Here is a 21,468-nt window from a genome sequence, read left to right as displayed (position 1 = left end):
CCTGTTTATGGTGTTGTCAAACTGATTGTCAGATGTTTCAATAACTTTTCTTTGCCGTTTTAAACCAGAGATTCTAATATATTTTAAACTGAAAAATGATCCATGCTATTCGAGTACAAATTTCAAACTTATTTACAAAACATCATAAATGGATGAATGCACTCTCTGAATAAGTCAAAATAGTGAAAAAACATTGGTCAACAAAACCAATTTATTTCCAAGGGCATAGTAACTGATAATGGTGCTCAGTATCAAATTTTTAAAATATAAACTGCAAACACAGCATTTAAAATGTAAAACTATGGACTGCCAAAGAGACTTTCCTTTAAAACAAGATAAACAATTAAAAAATGAAACAGGTCAAACTATGATACTCAAAAGGAGATAGATTCATTAATTCAGTTGCCTTAAAAGGTACTTGGGTCTATTTTTTTTGTATGTGTAAAACAGATGATTTCAACAAATGTGTACATAGAATATGATAATGACAATAATAAAACATTTACTGACAAAGATGAAACTACTTGACAACTTGCAATGATGTTACTAAAAGCAATTAGATATATACTTGGCCCTAAGTTTTTAAATTCATGATGATATATAATGTGTGCAAAAACAGACTAAGTGGACGGATTTGTTATACCCAAAAGGGTATTTGTCAAAAATTTCTCCTAAACTGATTACATTTATGAAATGAAATTTTGATCTTTGAATGATGACTGAAGAACATGTAAGACAGAAATTATGAATTAAAAAAAAAATCAAAGATCATGATCCAAAAATCATGGAAAATGAACTATATTGAGGTTGTTAGAAAAGTCTGCCAAATATATCTATGGATCTTTCGTCATGTCGAAATTGTATTTTTTGGTAAGAAAGAGTCCAACTTGGCATATAACCTTTACGGCTAAAAACTTCCTTCCGAAATAAGTTCTAACATAAAACTCATGATAAAAAACTTTAAAAAGAAACAAACAGTGCAGTTATATCAGAACCGACAAGACACTTTATACAGCTCAAGAAGTTTCATCTTTGTCAAAACAAATATTTATTTTAGAATTAAAAAAAATTAAAATATTGAAACAAAAGATAACTATAAACAAAAAACATCCAAAAGCAAAAGGAAAAAGTTTCTGATAGAGACAGCTGGTACGATTATAAATATGTTTATATACAAATGTACAAACAATTGGACGGATATATATAAACAACACTTTAAGCATACAAAATTTAGGACGGGTTTTCAATACTGTTGGAAAATTTGGATTTCATTCTTTTTGTACTGCAGGTGCAATAAATTAAAAATACAATCATATAGCACTATTTTGTTATCCTTACATTTCGTATAATGTTTTTACAAAAAATAACAGAAAAGTAATTGATCCAATTTCAAATTCCATTTTGTTCAAGACTTTGGATAATTGGAATTCTACTTGGTTATATTATTCAAAAATAACTTAATGATATACAAAAATCTCTTAACTGATATAAAAATATATCAGTATTCAAAACTGCACACAATAAAAACATATGTACCTCAATGAAAATGTGACGATGTCAAAGAAACAATGCTTTACATATATCTAAAAATGTGTATCTCATTTTTTAAAACAATGATGATGTTAATATTTGATTGAATATTTCAAGGAACTCTATTTCATAACAAATTACTAAATACTGAAAATTCTTTAAGGTTTTCCATTTCAATGAAGGTACCAGGGTTGTTTATTTTTCTTGAATGGATCAAAACAGAATTCCATATTTATATTTGAAGGGGGAAGCTTCTTACCATGGGGCCTTCATTAAAATGGAACAGCCCTTCAATCACAGGGACCATGAATAACAGATAACATTTCATGATTCTTAAACAAACAAAAAAACAACCTGGAATAGCATAAATATTAATTCACTGTTATCGGCACCAAACAAAAGTACAATATTATGTCAGGATATTCATCACAGAATGAAACATAAGCACTATTTGTACATTCTCTTTTAACAGGACATTTTCAGAAACTGACAAAAAACACATCAAAGAAAACATGTTAGTGAACGTCAGAAATTTTGTTAGTCTTATCAAGACTAAAAAGTTCATTTATAGCATCTCAGTCCTTTTCATAATCATCAGTTAGACTTAAAATTTTAGTTAAAATGAAAACAGACATTTTTTGACTTATAAATCTCAAGTCTTGTTCTAAAGATGGAATGTAAGAAGAGAATGTAAGTGAAGACTTGAAAACTAACAAAAACAGATAGAGCTACGATTTTCAGTGATACATATACCAAAGTATGAACTTTCAGGGGATAAAAACTTATCATTTCAGTGTTCTTATTGTGAAATTTTAGTACATATCTTTGATCTTAGCTGCTTTGAATCTTTCTTAAAACTTTATCAAAATCGTAGCTTATTATTACTTTAATCATGAGTTTTAAGAATAAGACATTTTCAGGATATGATGAGTGTTAGTCATTTCAAATAACAAGATCAATTAATATGTATAAGTAACATAAACTACTTTTAAAATCAACAAGTATTTGGCAATCATTACATTAAATGACAGTAGCACTTAAGGAAAGACATACACATACAAAAGGGGAGCACATGTGTCAAATACAAGGTCAAAATCTAGTCCCTTCTTAAAAAGTCCACAAGCGACTTGCAAAAGCTTATAAAATTTTCAATTTCATTTCAAAATATGCATGAAACCTGAAATATACTAAAATATATAATAATATGCTAAACTTAACATATTTTGATTATTTTTACATGGCACAATGATACATTTTTTCACACAGCAAACCATGATTATAACAAAAATATATTTTAATGATAGAAATTATACATTAGGAATGTCAAACAGGGGCAGATAATCCATAATCACAACCATTATAAACCAAAAAAATAGCTTAACATTTATTAAATAATTAAATAATATAAAACAATTAAATCAAACAAACAATATAATATCTCAGATTATAAAATCAAAACATCAATCTGAGTCTATATACTTTTCACGACTGGCTTACGATTTTGCTCATTATACAATGTTTTTAAATGTGGTAATAAATACATGATAGTGTGTGTTCTACGTAGTGATAATTTTTGTTATGATTCTGTATATAATTTTTATATCACAGTTCAATATTGTACAATCATTACAAATCAAAATATTGTGTTTGTACAGCAACAACAGTTTTGGTGTTGTGTACAATTTCTATCTAAGCTAAAAAGTCTGATTATTTTTAGTTGTATCAAGTAGTACCGTCTGCGTAGATAGCAGCAGACATTCGACTGTTGCAGCGATCAATAGCCGTATGCTGAAGATATTGCTGAGTTATCTGTTGGTGTTGTGTTAATTCCTCAGCAAATTGCATGTTCTCAAAATCTTGATGGATGCCTTCTAAACCTGTAAAAGAAGTATATTTTTTTTAATTTAAAATTGAATGTTAATAAATTGTTGACAATAATGCATACTCATACATTGCATCAAGACAAAAACACCTGTTAAATACCGCAAATTTATTTTTTATTAAGGTCCATGCTTCAGGACCAATTCTAATTTAATTTCAAGAAGAAGTTCTACAGTTACTAAGATAAATTCAAGTGAATTATTCATTTTCAAAATATGTAATTTTTTCAGGTTTGTCAGAGTACTGAATAAGGGAAGCAAGGAGATGTGGTGTATGTTTGATGAGGCAGCAATCCGACTATAAAACATTCATACTTCAGACTCTTTCTGGAATCTTAATTAAGGATATGAAAGAAAAGGCAGGTTATAACACTGAATTTTCATCAAGATTTTCTGTTCAGAATAGCCATTGAAACAAGAAATCATTTTCAATGATATTTGTTCTATTATAAAATTTGTCAGACAGCATTTACTACCAGGTATGAAAAAATATATTCAAAGAATACAAGCTGACATCCACTGCTGACTGTCCAATGAAAAGTCAACACTTTAACTATAAACATTAGTTGATAATTTTTCTTCTTCAAAAAGACTTTTATACCCTTTAATCTTCAGTAGAGAAATAAAATTGATCAAGTAAAATACCTGGATAATTTCTCTGCATAGCCTGCATGTCTGTCACCATAGTTGGATCAAAGGCATTATTGCGAAAATTAAACTGGCCATTTTCTCCATCTAAAAAAATATGTTTTCTATATTTAAAACACAGTTATCTACATTCAATTTGAAGTTTATATTTTATTAATCTATTACACATCTATTAAGGCACTACTTTTTTATTCATACAGTTGATTCATTTAAAATGAGGTTAAGAAAATGCTACAAAGGGTTTTTCTGCAAGACTTAATTTAGTGATTGTTGCATTTTTTTCTTTACTTTTTATCAAACAAAAATTTGTAGTGGTCTGTAGCTGTGTGTTCAAATTTCATGAAATTGGTGAATATAAACGAAAATTTCAATCATGAAAAAAGCTGTGAAACAAAGTGCTTCTGCCAAATATTCTTTTTTTTTAAATTATTATCAAATTACTTCTTCCACTTAATGGCTATTCAATAAAATAATTTTCTTTGTACTTTGTATCCTTATAAATTTACTGGTTACCAAAATATATCTGTTACCCTTACCTGCAAATCCTGGCATCTGGTTCATGCTCTGTAGGTATGTCTCATACCCTTGCTGGTATGGTGCAGTCTGCATATTTGGACGCATTCCTGGTTGCATCCCAGTGCGCATGTTCATTGGGATATTACGTCTGTTGAAATTTTGTGGAAGTGTTGTGTTGAAAGTTCCAAACCTTGATAAAAAGAACAATATTCATTAATATTTCATTCAGTTTTCATTTCCGCTTACAAAAATGTAATGGAGGCAAATAAGAGGGGGTTCGTTTTGCTTTTTCTTTATTTTTCTATGTAGTGTTTTGTGCACTATTTGTGTCTATTTGACTTTGTCTTTTTTAGCCATGATGTTGTCAGTTTATTTTCCTGCGGTATCTTTCACTCCTCATTTAAAAAGTCTGTATAATAAGTCAAGTTCCCCATTCTAATTCTAAACATGCTTTTTGCTCATACATTGTTTTTTCTTACTTCCTACTATTTGTTAAAGATCAATGCATTTTACTAAAAGAAAATAAATTATTGTTTTGAAAAATCAATTTCACTTTCTCAGGTATGGTAAGTGTAAATTAATGAAACATTTACTATTGATTTTTTAATTAGTTTAGTTTCTACCTGTTCTACCACTATTTTGTGCAAGTGTTGAATGTTATTAACAACGGAGAATGGTCTGATACTAGTTGTAGCTTTAATGACGTGATCAGCGCAATGTAAACCTCTTTTCAACTCCCTTTATGTCAATTGGTAAATTTTACTTAAATAACTAACTCATATAAATTTATTTCAAAACCATAATTGCTTCTTGACAACAAGATTTTTTTTAAACGACTTTGACAATCCATAAAGGTCTTGCATGGTCAATATTATGATTAAAAACATGATTTTTTGGGGGGCATGCAATTCAATTTACAGGATATTAAGCAAGTACCAATCAATTACTGTGGACTTGTTTATTTTAGTGGCAACCAATTTTTCGTGTGTGAGAATAATTTCAAAATATTTGTGAATATTTTATTTCATGGATTTGCCAGTCTGTAGACAAGTCATTTGAAAATGTGGTTTATAAATGAAGGCAACAGTAGTATACCGCTGTTTAAAAGTCAGAAATGGATTTAGGGAAAACAAATCAAGGTCTCAAAACCAAAACCAAAGAAAAACCTATACCAACGATATTCACGAAATTTGGTATTCCATCTAAAAATAGTAAATGTCCAGTATTTATCAAACAATACATACTGTTCTTCTTCCATATTTATGTTTGTACTTGGCATTGGACTTCCCTGTTGCATGGTACTTGGTGCTGGGGAAGCTGCAGCGTGCTGATGGCTCTGATAATTTGCTCCAACTGTAAAAGATAAAATAACACTTTACAAATTTGGAGCGTCCTTTGAAAGTGCTCTTCTGGACTTGCCTAATCACCAGGAATATTAACCGAAAATTTTAAAGCCAAGAATAGACAGATATATAAATACAATGTATTAGAATAATTGGTGACCAAAAAGGCCTCAATAGAATAGCCAAATCAACAAAGGTCTACTTTCCAGGAGTTGGAACCCTATTTTGAGGGTATCATTTGAGGTTTTTGAGCTTGGACCCACTTTAAGAATGTTTGATCAGAATCCCATATCCCACTTATCATTGTTATTATAGCGCTTGTAATTTGATGCATTCTGACTTCATTTCCAATTTTAAAGCAAAATAACTTGACTTTCCTGTGTTGCACTTACAGGTATATCACTCTTCAAGGTTTATACTAGGTCTTTGATTTTCAAATATTTGGCCTCAAGAATCACTGAAGTATCAAACAGTTATTATAACTTTTGAAAAATGTATCCGGTTCAAAAAGTAGTTCCACTGACTAATGGTATTATTTCATAATAGAAATGAAAAAAATTACATTTGTTTATTATAAACAATCATAAGGCTCAAGATTTTTACCTGAATGAGTGAAAATGAACTTATGTCGCTATGATTCAGGTAAAAATCTTTAACCTCATGTTTGTTTATAATAAACATTCTGTTTTAACAATGTATGCTTGTTTATTTGTGTGATGAATAACAATAATGTTTCTATTTTGATGTACTTTTACATATAAAACCCATGTTTCATGCAAAAAATATGAAGTGGGCAAGTTCCCAGTACCAGGCCGAGAAAGGTGAATTATCATTAATTAATTACTATGACATCACGGTCGATCAAATCAATTAGATCAGTGTTTCTTTGGCACACAACTACCAAAATCACAATCTATATTTTCCCATTCAGGCGTCAAATTTTGCACAAAATAGTTATATTGTTTTGCTTGTTTAATGTTATCGTGGTTTTTCCTGAACTATTGAAGCAAGAAAATAACATATATCTATTAATTATGATCTGAATTTCATCACGTTATATTTTATGAGGGTATGGATGGAAATTTTTTATGTAAATTTTATGCAAGTTTTAAAAAAACAAATCTACCAATTATAGCGCAGAACTTTGAATAAAAAGAGGGGTTCTAGAGTCAAGACTTTTTTTAAGAAAAGCAAGCATGTATGTATTAAATACAACTTAAATTCAAAATAAGAATACAAATAAGGTATTCTCATGCTTCAAAATTATGCATTTTTAACCAGGAAATTGAATTAGAAATACCTACATGACATTAAAATATTCGCAATCACCAAAAAAAGTTGGACAAGTTTGAAAATATTTGTCTACGTTAAAAACAATATCTTTAAGAAATTTAATAGTTTTGCCATAATAGAAAGGAATAACTTTCCCAATAAAAATCACCCTTATCCAAACCCTCATCTTATCGTTTACAAAACACAAAGATGTTTTTGTATTTTAAGGGTTGAGTCCGGACAGATAGGTACTAACGAAATCTTTTAATTACAGCACAAGTCTGTGTATAAGAATACTGTCAGATCAACTTGATAGTCTCAATCCATTGGTTAAATTTAATCATTTTAAAATTCTTGTATGAATACACAAGTCAGAAAAGTAAATTTCTTTTGTTTTTTATCATTTAAACTTCCGAATAACATCAAGGTTGATTGGTCAGTGACTAAAGGCTATATTGTCAAGTCGTCATATACGTCATTTATTCATGAATCATTTGATAGCTCCGTCTTTTAAAAACTTTGTCAAATGATACCATCACGGTTTTAAGACTTATAACAATAGTTATAATAATAGTTTCCATTTAAACTTGTTATTTTTCAAAAAATATGAACATTTTCTTTGTTCATTTACTTTCATTAAAGGCCATAAATTAAAAAGACAATTAGAAAAACAACACTTTCCTAATAAATTTTAAACAAAAACGAAAACATTTAAATTTAAAGTACTGTAACTGATAACTTAATTACAACGTTAATTTTTTAAATATTTAATCACTGTTTTGACTGACTACAGATTTTAAAAGTTTTCAAAAATCTTACTTATTTTCGACATGTTAGATACATTTTTTTTTAAGTATGTTTAGGAACAAACAAAATGTGAGGAATAGGTCAATGAGACAGGGACCCAACATAACAATAGACATCAATGGGGGTTATCAAAGCTTCTTAATTAATTCGGCATGTATCATAACAAAATATGAAGCTCAAAATAATCTAAAAACGTTTTGAATAATTTAAACAGTAACTATCAAAGGTCTGCCATCAACACCACATTCTGCCATTAACAAAAACATTTAGATGTGACATACAACACAATCTTCTCCCCCTTTTAATCCTGAACAAACAACAGACAAAACTTGCTTATAATATTTTCTTTTCTCTGTAGATATTAGATAATTGTTTATTGTAAAAGCCATATAAGCTCCCTATCTTAAACTGTCAAAGATTTTATCTGAAGATAAAAAATTATCAAATTTAACTTCCTATTATAAGGTAATTTTAAATTTCTAAGGATAAAAAGCTACTCTGTTTTAAAGTTCAATGTACCGGTAAAAGGTTAGTGATGATATCAAAAATAATCAAATCATCATTTTTATGAAATGAGCTTTGAACTTCTACGTTAGTTCATATACACTAGATCTTTTGAATTAATATGGAATGACATTTTTAAAACATCAAAGGACTTTGAAAAAATATTTCCTTAAAAGAATTGAGAATTCAGTGAAAAAGTAGATGTGCACCAGAATAAAGACCAGTAGAATTCATAGGGAATGACATTTTCACAAACATCATAGGGGGATCCAGGGAGGGGGTCCTTTTGTGGGAAAAATTTGGTTGGTTATATAGGGAAACACTGAAGAATAACTGGAGCGGGCGCCCCCCCCCCCTTTAGGTCAGTCAGCAGGCTCCCCCACCCCCCTTACAAAAAAGTTCTGGATCCGCTACAGAACACGAACAGACTTTCAAAGAATATTTCATTAATAGAGAATATGTGGAAAAGTAGATGTGTACCAGAATAAAGATCAGTAGTTGGTCCAGTAACTGGTCCTCGGATCATATTCTCTTGGTTTTCATGGTTCTGTGGTGCAGACTCCATATGTAGCTGTTGTACTGATAGACAATTGTTCAATAAATCACCACCTCCTATACTTTCACCTTCCTTTTTCATCTGAAATACAAAATATTACATTAGGAATTCCATTGAAAAAGTTTAAGAATTATTATTCTGCTTGTTGTATACTATGTATTATCTTTCTGATTCTTTCTAGTATATTTCATTATTTCTTCAATCCTGACTGCATGACTGAAAATTACTTACATACAAAGAATGTTTTATGTCATGTTCATTACCTATATATTAAGGGTTTAAAGGTCAAAGAAACTACCAACCTGTCGTGACCACCATTTTCATAAATAATCATAAATAAATATAACAAACAACCAGTCCTGCTTTAAAGTTAATTGTCGCAGATTAGCAAGTTGGCTAGTTTTAAAATTATTGTTTATGTACAAATCCTTGACCTGATTGATTGGACTAAAACTAATGATCTCCTTCAAATCAACTTGTTGACCTTAAAGTAAACAGATCAAGGTCACCATCCATACTACCCAATACTGTCCTAAGCGCCACACTAATGTGCCACATATCAAAAACCTATTTCAAAGACTGAAAAGGTTATTTCCCAGACATGATTTTTTAATCAAGTATTTTGACCTTGAGGTCAAATGTCAAGATCATATAAAGATCATGATGATATTATCTCCATTCTTTCAAGAAGACATAATTCTAACAAATGAAAGAGGGTTTTGATTAGTTACCCATTTGACTATTAATAGTAAATATTTTTGTTAAAACTTTTTGCCTTATGATAATATTACCTCAAAAATATGATGCATGAATGAATGAGGGCAAAATTTAAAATAAATTTTAAATGCTACCTGCAACCAAAATGATACATATGACATGTGATATGGATTATTCTAACACTTAATTCATAACATGCCCCTTAAGTAGAGTCAAGGCCGTTAAAAGAGCCGAAGTCTTGAGAAGTTTGTGATCAAGCTTGCTTTGGATCTAAATTAGTCCAAATCTGAAAAAAATAGACCAAATAACTGTTGAAGCTAAAAATCTCATTAAATGTACGCTTTCAACTACAAAAATTGGAATCCTGTCTAGTCACGATTTTATTAGGTTAACAATAATTGAAGTATGGAAAGCAATTATAAACATTTATTAAAGATTGTTTACATTGCACAACTCTTTAAAGTTGTCATGTAAGTTTCTTTGTGACAAATTGAAATTCGATCCATCATCTTTAATCTCGGCACCCTTGTAGTAAATACTTCTACTAAATGCTTCGCACTTTAAAAGGAATCTTTTAAAAATTAGCTTCATTCCTACTTCATCATTGACAAAATTTGTCCTGCATTAATTTTCATGGATTCATGTTACCGGTAATTCTTTTTAACAAAAACAACCCAATGAGCTACTTTTCATTAAGGACAAAAATATGTCAGCAGAAGAACACTGTCAGGAAAATATTTTGACTCAAAGTTTAATTGATATTATAATGGTGGAATGAAACTAACCGACCTTCACATGAAAGACAGCAGAACAGATTACAACAGATGGAACAACAGATCATTTTATAATAAATGAAAACAGAATGTGTTTGAGACAGAGCATAAAATTTGGGTTTAACCTTTTTCTGGTTTGGTGATGATGACTATTTGTCAAATGATGGAGAATATGTTTTGTGACCTTGTTCTTGACCTTAGACCGCCTAGTTCAAAAAATTACTGTGGTCTTGCTCTTTATAGTAGCCTTCTCAGGCAAAATAGTAAATGTTAATCTGATGGATAAAAAAAATATAGATAGGAACAAAATGCCCTAACTAGAACTTAAAATATTGAAGGTTAGATTGCATCAAAAACTATAAGATGTACAAGTAAAACTTTCAGTTTCATTTCATACTAAGCATAGGTCAAAATTTTCTTGTTTGGATTTCCCAATTACAACACATTTAATCATACATTTTTATGTGTGCATTCCTAATCACTGATGCACATTTTAACAAATGCCGAAGCCCTAAATAATCATCACTACACTTATTTTGATGGAACAAGTGTCATGTGACATTATACTGATTCTGAAAAAATCTGGTACAAGGTTAACCAAAGGTCCTTGAAATTTTTATTTGACCTGAATAAGTCCCTTTCTTGTACCAAGATTTGTTTACTTATCTACATAATGACTCGAGTCACCAAATTTGAACAATAATCTTAAGCACTTATAAAAATATATTATTGTTAACATCAATTGTTGATTTATCAAATCTTTTCTTTATTCTAAACCTAACATACTCAATACAAAATAGAACCTATTTGCTAAAGCTCATTTGTCGAAAAATGTAATTGTGCAAACAATTTACAATCATTTTTCGCCAGAGTGGCTACATTCTGAAGTAACTTATTTATCTTTCAAATAATTTAATATTTTCATAGCTGTTCCATCAAATTTTTAAAATGGACGTTTTTAAACGGTAATTTCAGTATTAAATAACTTTTAAATTTAGGTATCGTATTTTGTCATTTCGTTCCTACTTATCGAAGATGACAAGTGTAAACCTGAAACTGTTTCTCCGTAAGGAAACAGGATATGTAACTGTTTCATTATATCCTTGTTCAGAAATATAGACTGTTACCCATATTGGGTGACAGGCTGATTTAATAACATAACATACAGGTGGTGAAATTCAAACAATTACCTTAACTGTAGGATATTTATCTTTTATGCATTTGTAATGCACACCAATTTACATGTACATTATCACAAAGTTTAAATATCATATAATTTCCCAATGGAGGATACAGCATTGTAGCACTTCATTATATTACAAATATATGACAAAATGTTTTACTTTAAACTGTAGTACATTTCATTTAAATTTGCAAATGTCTACATATAAAATTAGGTATGAAACTTACTCTTCTCTATAGGAAGTCATAAACATTTTATAATGGCACATTATTAGGCAAAAATATCATTAGAAAGTAAATTGCAATAACATCCAAATTTGACACAGTTATCAGAGAATGTGAGTCAAAACTTTTCAAAGTACCTGGTAACAAATATTTGTGAGGTACACTGATTTGAAAGAGTTCTTAAAGACTTGGAGGATATGAGGATCTTACAACAAAAACTCAAAAAAATCCCTGTATGTCAAAATACTAAAAAATAGATTGATTGGTGTTTAACACCCCTTTCAGCACTTTTGTGCTATTTCATGGCAGTTAGTTTTTATTGATGGAGGATATCAAAGTTCTTGGAGAGAACCACTGACATTCGGTAGGAAAACTGAACATCCTAGTCAATTAAGTTTGGAGTCTAGCCCAGCTGCCACAAATCAATAAAAGAAGAATGGTATACACCTATGAGACAGCAACCCAATGAAAAAAATAACTAAAAGACATCAAGCAGTCATAAAAAGAAGACAGGTATCTTTAAAACAGGTCAAGCTCTTCATTTTCCAGTCTAATGAAATTATGAATAAATGCAACAGAAACTATCTACCGTCTGCCATAAACACCAAATTCACCGTGACATACATTTAACTAGGGAGGAATGTTGAAAAAATGTTCTACAATTCAACCTGGGACCATTAGTGCTATTAAAACACATACCATTGTAAACTGATTATATAATAATAGGACTTGTCAAGAACTCAAACTTTTAAAAATATCTTATTTTTCTGACACTTACCGAACTGTTTACAAACCTAATAAATATATAAGTTTTCAGCTGCCATAAATGATATAAAATAAACACATTGATCAAGGTTTACCTTCTTTTTCTGTTGTGGGTCTTTCTGGTTGTGATTTTTGACATGTTTGCGTAGTGAACTAGGATCTGTGTAACGTTTGTTGCATCCTGGCACTGAACAAGCATAGGGTTTCTGTAACGATAAAAGTAAATACTTCAAAATTTTAAAACCTCATTTAAATAAACAATCATGTTTCGAGTTCATGTGAACTTGGTGTAGTTTTTCTGTAGAGATCCAAAGACTATTTATAGCAAGAGTTACTCAGCTGTAGATTTCGAAAATTATTGAGAAAATTTTATTATCGTGAAAAATGTGATGGAATAGGTTTCACCAAAAAACAAAAATTTGCATTCCAGATTTTAATAGTTATTTAAATAGACCATTTACTGAACTTGCAATACATTTAATTAATCTCTGATTTTCAACAAAATTATCTAAAGTATGAAAGCTTATAAGGTCATAAATTTGTTTTCGTTTCTTTTTGTTTTTACAAATACTTAATGTCCTTGGACCATAATTTCAAAATAATTGAAGTCACATTTAATCACATTTAAAAATTGTACTTCTGACGCCAAAAACATCTTTTATGATGTGCATGTTAGATTATTAAACACAAACAGACCAATCTTCCAGTAGGATTCATTCTTAAACAGCCTTGGGTTAACCATTACAACATAGAATTACCTTAAATGAACTTGTATGCATACATTATATTGTTTACTATATGAAATTATAGTTTTTTATAGAATGTTTGAAATTTGTTCAAGTTATGGTCATAACATCTGAAACAAAAAATGTTTTTTTTAACTGGCTCTAAACCAGTCCCCCTTTTAATTTTTTTTTATAGGAAAGACAGCTGTTTTCACTTCAAGTTTTGAAATCTTGCCAAGTGTTAAATGTTAAAGTTTCTCATTATACTCTATACTAAGTAATTTTTCAAAAACAGTCAATATCTAAATACAAAGTATCAAAGAGAATAAGTTTTTCCGCTTTTTAATAACATTTATTGACTCAAGTTATGTTTTTGGAAATTGACAAATAAGATTTTTTTAACAATACAACACTTTTTCCTTAGATTAAGCTTTTGAGCTTTGTATGTAATACCTTTAACATGAAAAGTAAATATTATCGCCAAGCAACTAGATATCTAAATATAAATTAATGTTTGCTCATTGAAAAAATCAAATAGCACTAAATAAATGTTCGTTATGACCATGCATATATCTTGTAAACTAGGTGACGTAAGATCAAAATCATAATAGAAGTTAGATAAACCTAATACATGTCGGCTTTCATTAAAAGTCTTTTTTAATAAATTCTAACTTCATGCAATGTTAAAACCTAAGGACTTGTGTAAATTTACTTCCAATAGCTTGACAAACAATAAAATTAAACAAATATGTTAAGAAAAATAATTCTATATATACAAATTGAAATGAGAAATTTATATTTTGGTGTCAATAGAGGATTTATTTCATGAACATATTATCTAATTTGATCTGTTCAATATACATGTATGTCAGAATGAAAATTGATATGGGGTAAGGTCAATGAGACAGGGACAGCAATATACAAATCATAACCTTGCACAAAATAGACCATGTCATACCAAGGTCAAACGAATACCTAGGTCATTTGTAAATGTTGTCAACAGTCAACATTGATGTTGACCAGATACTGAACTTTTCGACAAAAAGACCCCCTTTTGTGGAGGTGAAAATATATCTAATCAAAATTTTAAAATTGTCTCCCCTTTTTGCAAGAATATTTGCATTGCATTCTAATCTTCAAAATTGCTGATAACAGCATTACAGTAACTCCTTTATGTTACAAAAATCTTTTTCAGGTTCTGATTACTGAATGGACTCTTTTAAAGACATGTTTGGTAAAACTTAAGTTGAATGACATTATATGCAAAGATGGGGCTAAACAAAAATAACTTGATGAAATAAATCTGGTATTCCAGAGAAAATGAACTCCATGTATGACACAGATCGTTTTTCAATCAACACCATTTGATAATTTCACAATACACAATTCTATTCCAGTGACATATAATATTACACTATACATGAAATATTCTAACAGGTCAAATGCACAAATATTATACAAAGGGCACCCTTAAATATTTTACACCAAACTAATTAGATTTGTCATTTTTTATAGTATAAGGCGTGTTTAGAGTACGGTTTTTCCCTATTCATCTACAAGCGCAGCAATTAACCTTGGGGTACTTTTTTCCATTACGAATCCTTGTTTTCTTTAAATAAAACACTTATTATCTCAAGTCTTTAAAGACTTAGCTACCCTCAATCCTTATTTGTTAGTATATTGTTAGTATTAATAAGTATTTAATAATCATCTCTTAAACAGACAATGATCCCACGTACGGACAAGACGGAACAGGTTTTTTAATTGTTTATTAAAAGAGGATCAAGGGTGAAACCTGTCAAGCTGATATGAAATAGCCAAAATATTGTCCCAGCTTGATTGGTATTGAGGAATACTTAAGATAAAGATTATTATTGAATTTTAATAAAGATATCAGATTCCATTTAGCACTACAATTTAAAAGGTCAAGGACAGAGAGGTTCCACGTGATTCTGTGAAGTTCATTTACCGTTTATATTTAGTACTGAAACTTATTACTTAAACAATTTTTACATGATAATGCATATATAAATTGAACTTTAATGAATAAACAAATTTTTCCTGTATCTTATTTATTTTCTGTTAAGGTAGATGGGGTGTCTAAATTATAATCCATAGAATCTTTTAATAATTTGCCAAAATGTAGTTCATATCCTGCTTGTTGAAAAACATTAATAAAAAGAATGGGTCACCGGACTTATTTTCACACTACAGGTTGTGCAAAATTGTAAAGATTTTGTATAGATTATGCATGGAAAACCCCTTTTTCCACCATAAAACGCAAACCACACCATAGAATTTTGAGATAAAATATGAGAAGATAGCTCCAATATTATGCTTTCAGATAAGAAAAGGAAAAAATGGAGTCACCGGACTCGTTTTCTTGCTACGTGTAAAAATGGGTAAATTCCTAACACATTCTATTGTAAAAGTAACACTATCTGAATTATCTGCCCTTGCATTTGAGTTGCCTCCCCTTATTTGACAAAGTTGGAAAAAAATTAATCAAACAAAAGAATTCTTATTTTTGTAAAATACAATCATAAATATGATCAAACATGGCATTTTCTATATCATAATGAAAATTCTTACACATGAATTACCTACTACTATAAAAATTTGCACATTTCATCAAAGATCAAGACCTTGTTTTCTAGTATTTTAAAATCCAAAATGGAGGAAGACACCCTATCTACCTTAAGTTGCTAAATTAATGTTTTATTTCAAATTTTTTTTGTATTTTTAAAAATATTATTTTTCAGCATTATTCTATTTTTTATTTTTTTTCACAAAATTTAATGATTAAATTTTAATTAAAAATTCTTTGCTTTATCAAGAAACGTTTTCCATCCTTAGTGTTTATTATAATGTTTTATTCACCATGTTCATATATGATGCATCAAAAACAAAATTTTTTCAACTTTCAAAAAAATTCTGCAATTTAGACTTTCAGCATTGACAGTGTCATAATGATTTAATGGATTCAATTCCAGCAACATTTGAATAATTGATAGACAAAATTAACAGCATTGCAGTTAAATTGCTTGTCATAAAACATAAATTGGATTATTATACCTGTTAAATGTAAATAGAATTATATGCTTTAATTTCAAATGACATAATTAAAACTTGCTGTTCTCTAAACACTATCATTTACATGCAAGTTGTCATTTTCTAAAAATCAATCTAAAAATATTTTTATATTTATTGAATTATTGAAACTAGAAACTTTTAAGATTATATGTTTTCACTGAGATGTTTTTGAAGGATTGCACTAGACATGTGATATTTTTGTACATGTTCAGTTCAGCAAAAATAAAAACATTGTTTTTTAAAAGACAACAGAACTACATGAAATTATAAATCTTATACTTGTTTATTTTTTGGACATTGAAGATGTAAATGTTTCAACTTCGCCTACTTATTAACAAAAAAGAGAGAATGTACATCAAAGAAAAGGATGATAGGGTACTCATTGTTTACATTTTTCTTACTACCCAGAAATATTCAGGTGTCTGAGCGTGCATAATTGTAGAAGTGAGATTCAATCTCACAGAATACCACGAGACATGAATCTTTATTAGTTTTATGTCCTTGAATGACATATATAAAATTTGTAAAACTGATCAAGAATTAGTATAAGCCTAGGACAATTCCTTTACCAATTTATAACTATTAAAGAGTACATTTTAGTTCCCTTTTGATTTTGTAATGATAAAATAAGTAACAAGTCTATGCTTTTCTTGTTATCAAAGATTAAAAGACAGATAAAATTTGAAATAAAATGTTTTGAATTTTTTTTTTTCAAATTTCTAATGTTTAAATAAATGTTATTAAGAACATGCCATATCTTATCATGACTCTGCAAAGCAATATTCAATAGCCCCATATGTCAAGGATAAAAAAATTAATGTAAACATTTCTTGTTCTGAGAAAAGGTACTATTAAGGGAGTATTCAGTGTACCACACCGTTTAAAATTACAAAACATCCAATTTATGGAATTTTTCAATTTCTCAAATCAAATGAATTTAAATTGATCAAAAAAAGTTAAAATTCTCGTTATGATCATAATTATCAAGTTATGATGGAAATCATATATGACCCATTACCACAAAATCACAAGGTGTCTGAATCATAACAGTGCAACATTTGATATTGCAAAAAAGTTCCAACCACAAATATTTGATGACACAGGATTATACATCCTCACTTTTGTGTAAATAATGTTTAATGTTAAAGGCGACTTTAAAAAAAAATTAAAAATTGTAACTCTTTTATCTATTTATACATGCAACTTTGATTCAGATCATTTACATAATATTTGTGCATAAAAATCATTATGTTTTTGCATGCAGCTTTTGATTACATTTGCGTGCATTCATTTTACAGGTAAACACAGGTAAATAATACTTATTTATTTATTCAACTATTTACAAGTACTACTCCTGTAAGTCTTAATCCCCTACCCACCAACAAGAAGTTGTAAAGAAATTATGTCATGTATCCTCAAAAATGGATGAATATTTTTATAAACTGAGTCTACTGTATTGCCTGTTTTTAAGAATTTTGTTTTTAGTAAAGGCCAATAACTTACCGTATCCAGATGAGTTCGTTGATGTTTGGCTCTGTCAGAAGAATTACTGAATGCTTTAGTACAGCCTGCATGTGTACATAAATATGGCCTCTCCCCGGTATGAGATCTCAAGTGAATCTTTAGGTTCTCAAGACGTGAAAATGCCTTATCACAACCTTCAAACTGAAAAATAAATTGTATCAATTTAATATAAATTGTACATCTGTTTTAAAGTTTTGCTATTTCTGCTATAACATAACATAAAAGTCCACAATTTTTATCTGGCATACTTAACTTAATACACTTATGACTATGTAGATACCATTGGTTCTATATTGATAGCACTTATGACTATGTAGATACCATGAATTAGTTCTATATTGATGGCACTTATGACTATGTAGATATCATGAATTGGTTCTATATTGATAGCACTTATGACTATGTAGATACCATTGGTTCTATATTGATAGCACTATGACTATGTAGATCCCATTGGTTCTATATTGATAGCACTTATGACTATGTAGATACCATGAATTAGTTCTATATTGATAGCACTTATGACTATGTAGATATCATGAATTGGTTCTTTATTGTTGGCACTTTGACTATATAGATACCATAAATTAGTTCTATATTGATAGCACTTATGACTATGTAGATAACATAAATTAGTTCTATATTGATAGCATTTATGACTATGTAGATACCATGAATTAGTTCTATATTGTTGGCACTTATGACTATGTAGATACCATGAATTGGTTCTATATTGTTGGCACTTATGACTATGTAGATACCATGAATTAGTTCTATATTGTTGGCACTTATGACTATGTAGATACCATGAATTGGTTCTTTATTGTTGGCACTTATGACTATGTCGATACCGTGAATTGGTTCTTTATTGTTGGCACTTATGACTATGTAGATACCATGAATTAGTTCTATATTGATAACACTTATGACTATGTAGATACCATGAATTGGTTCTATATTGATAGCACTTATGACTAAGTAGATAACATTGATTCTAAACAAATAACACTCATGACTAAGTAGATACCATTAATTGTTTCTAACTTAATAGTACTTGTGACGACTTAAAATAAGTTATCAATATTCATCATATTTTTATTAACAGCACTTATGACTGGGAACTAGGAAGGTAACTTTGATATCTGCCTGATGAACATGTACAGCACTAAAAATGAATTTGTGTACATGTATTCTCATACAGCTTTAAGGCTGATACATGTAGTAGTAATTCACAAAACTTAGATCCTATTTGAAATGTTGATTTAATTTATATATAATAAATGGTTGGTGTTGTACTGTCCATTTTTTTTTTCTAAATTCCTGTAACCCTTTTATAGATTATTAAGTTTTTAACTTTTTTAGCCTTGAATAATAATTATAAAAAAAATAAAAAGAATTTCCAGAAAAAATCAAAAGCCCTTTTTTGTTCATGTTACTTCCTACTGTGGAGTTTTTTCCTCAACACGTTACCAAAATGTACTTTTTGAAATTTGTTTCATAACCATCCCATACAATAACATGTATTGACATTAAACATGACTCGAATCATATAAATTCAAGGATTCGGTGAATTTGATATATTGTGTTTACCTCAGTACACCTCCATGATCTTGATTTGATTTAAGTCTTGATACTGGTGTCAGTCAGGGCAATACCAAAGATTTTTTACATCATTATCACAAAATACATGTTATTTAAATGACCAAATCATTTTGAACTAATTGTCGTTAGCGATTAAATTGACAGATTGAAAACTCTATTCATAACTCGTTCATTTTTTAAGATGGCTGATAGGGCTTATTGTTTAAAAATTATTTACGGATTCTCGATAAACAAACAACTATTTAATATCAAGATGACTGCATTTCAGATACCAATTGACAGCTTGCAATTAGTAGTTATTTTATGCCACTGTTTTCAAATTATGCTCTCTTTCATTAGGTTTAAAACATCTATTATACTGAACCTTATAGAGTCATTTGAAAATGATACAGGGACTGATCTAGCCATTTCAAAAAGGGGGTTTCCTAACCAACGACAAAGGGTGGGTTCCAACTACATGTACCCATTCAAATAGATACAGGAAGACGTGGTGTGAGTGCCAATAAGACAACTCTCCATCCAAATAACAATTTATAAAAGTAAACCATTATAGGTCAATGTACGGCCTTCAACACAGAGCCTTGCATTGTTTGTCAAAAAAAAAGGGGGGGAGGGGGTTCCAACCCCCAGAGCCCCCTCCTTGGATCCACCACTGTCATAAATAATATAAAGTGGGTATAATTACTCTTATCAAAAGAGTAAATTTACAAAAAAATATTACATATGTCTCCACAAAAGACAATAATATGGCAACAATTAATGACTTTCTTAAATCGGGCTTTCTTGACGTTTTTTACTTGTATTGAACAATTATAAAATTTGGTAGATATCAATATACAAAATAATAACTAAACAAAAATAAATTTAGTAAAAATGATTTTTTAAAGGTTATTCTACACTAAAACACAGAACTTATAATCTTCTTTTCTTTTCAAATATATATGCCATGTTTCTAATTCTTATAATATCTCAATTATCATGTAATCAATAGAAAAAGAAATCACGCCCAAGTTATTATGACCAATTTTGAAAAAAATTATTTAACCGTTAACAAAAAATATCTATTTAAATCATTGTGCATACTATAGAAATTAACTGTAGCATGGATAAAGCATTTCTTTCATTGAATAAAAGATATATTTTTCCACAATTATGATTCTTTTGAATGTTTTTAATGTCAACATGCCTGTATGGTCGAAAAGTTTCAATTATCTATTTACTTGTTGATCTCTTATTTTTTGTTTAACTGCGTTGCATGATCAGATCTTTAAAATAAAACCAAAAGTAAATTCTCTTAAAATTTTAATTCTGGATTTATAATTCTTCAAAAACCTAGTAAATTCCATATTCATAAAAAAAAAAATACAAAAAAAATTTTAAGCCGTCTCTGATCTGTATCCATCTCTTAATAAATATTACTATTCAATGGTTTTCTTAATAATCAGATCTAAATTATACAATAGGACTAAGTATTATCCAGTTAAACAAAAGATGTAGAAACTGTCCTATAGAATAAATCCTTTGTTCATACAGTTTTCTGAACTTTCATTATCTTTTTTATTAGGAAAAGCTCTGAACAGAAGATTTAACAAATTCTTCTTAAAACAACTTGATAAAGGCATAAAATAAGTCAAATAAGACCACTTCTCAGAAACTCTAAAATGTCCATACATATAGGAAAGTGCTTTTGATGTACAAAACTTACCTTTCTCTTGCTCACATTTTATAAACAGAAACCGAAGTTATGGTACTTAAATAAAACTATTAAAGAAACTCAAAAAGTACTGAAGGAAATATAAATTGATG

General features: G+C 29.2%; 1 protein-coding gene across 3 annotated transcripts in view; it reads right to left on the bottom strand.

Annotated features, from left to right (window-relative positions):
- Positions 1-226: 226 nt before the first annotated feature.
- Positions 227-21,468, bottom strand: part of LOC143073309 (zinc finger protein GLIS3-like) — a 66,387-nt gene continuing 45,145 nt past the window's right edge. For all 3 annotated transcript variants that reach the window (XM_076248745.1, XM_076248760.1, XM_076248752.1), the window contains exons 4-10: positions 18,040-18,201; positions 12,814-12,924; positions 8,981-9,137; positions 5,819-5,927; positions 4,595-4,764; positions 4,056-4,145; positions 227-3,407 (exon numbers count right to left, since the gene is read on the bottom strand). In XM_076248745.1, the coding sequence (XP_076104860.1) occupies positions 3,253-3,407; positions 4,056-4,145; positions 4,595-4,764; positions 5,819-5,927; positions 8,981-9,137; positions 12,814-12,924; positions 18,040-18,201 (954 nt within the window). In that variant the 3' untranslated portion in view covers positions 227-3,252. The remainder of the gene's footprint in view (positions 3,408-4,055; positions 4,146-4,594; positions 4,765-5,818; positions 5,928-8,980; positions 9,138-12,813; positions 12,925-18,039; positions 18,202-21,468) is intronic.

Source organism: Mytilus galloprovincialis, chromosome 1 (genome assembly GCF_965363235.1).
Source record: "Mytilus galloprovincialis chromosome 1, xbMytGall1.hap1.1, whole genome shotgun sequence".
In the NCBI taxonomy this organism is placed as follows: domain Eukaryota; kingdom Metazoa; phylum Mollusca; class Bivalvia; order Mytilida; family Mytilidae; genus Mytilus; species Mytilus galloprovincialis.
This window is presented reverse-complemented; position numbering and strand designations above follow the sequence as displayed.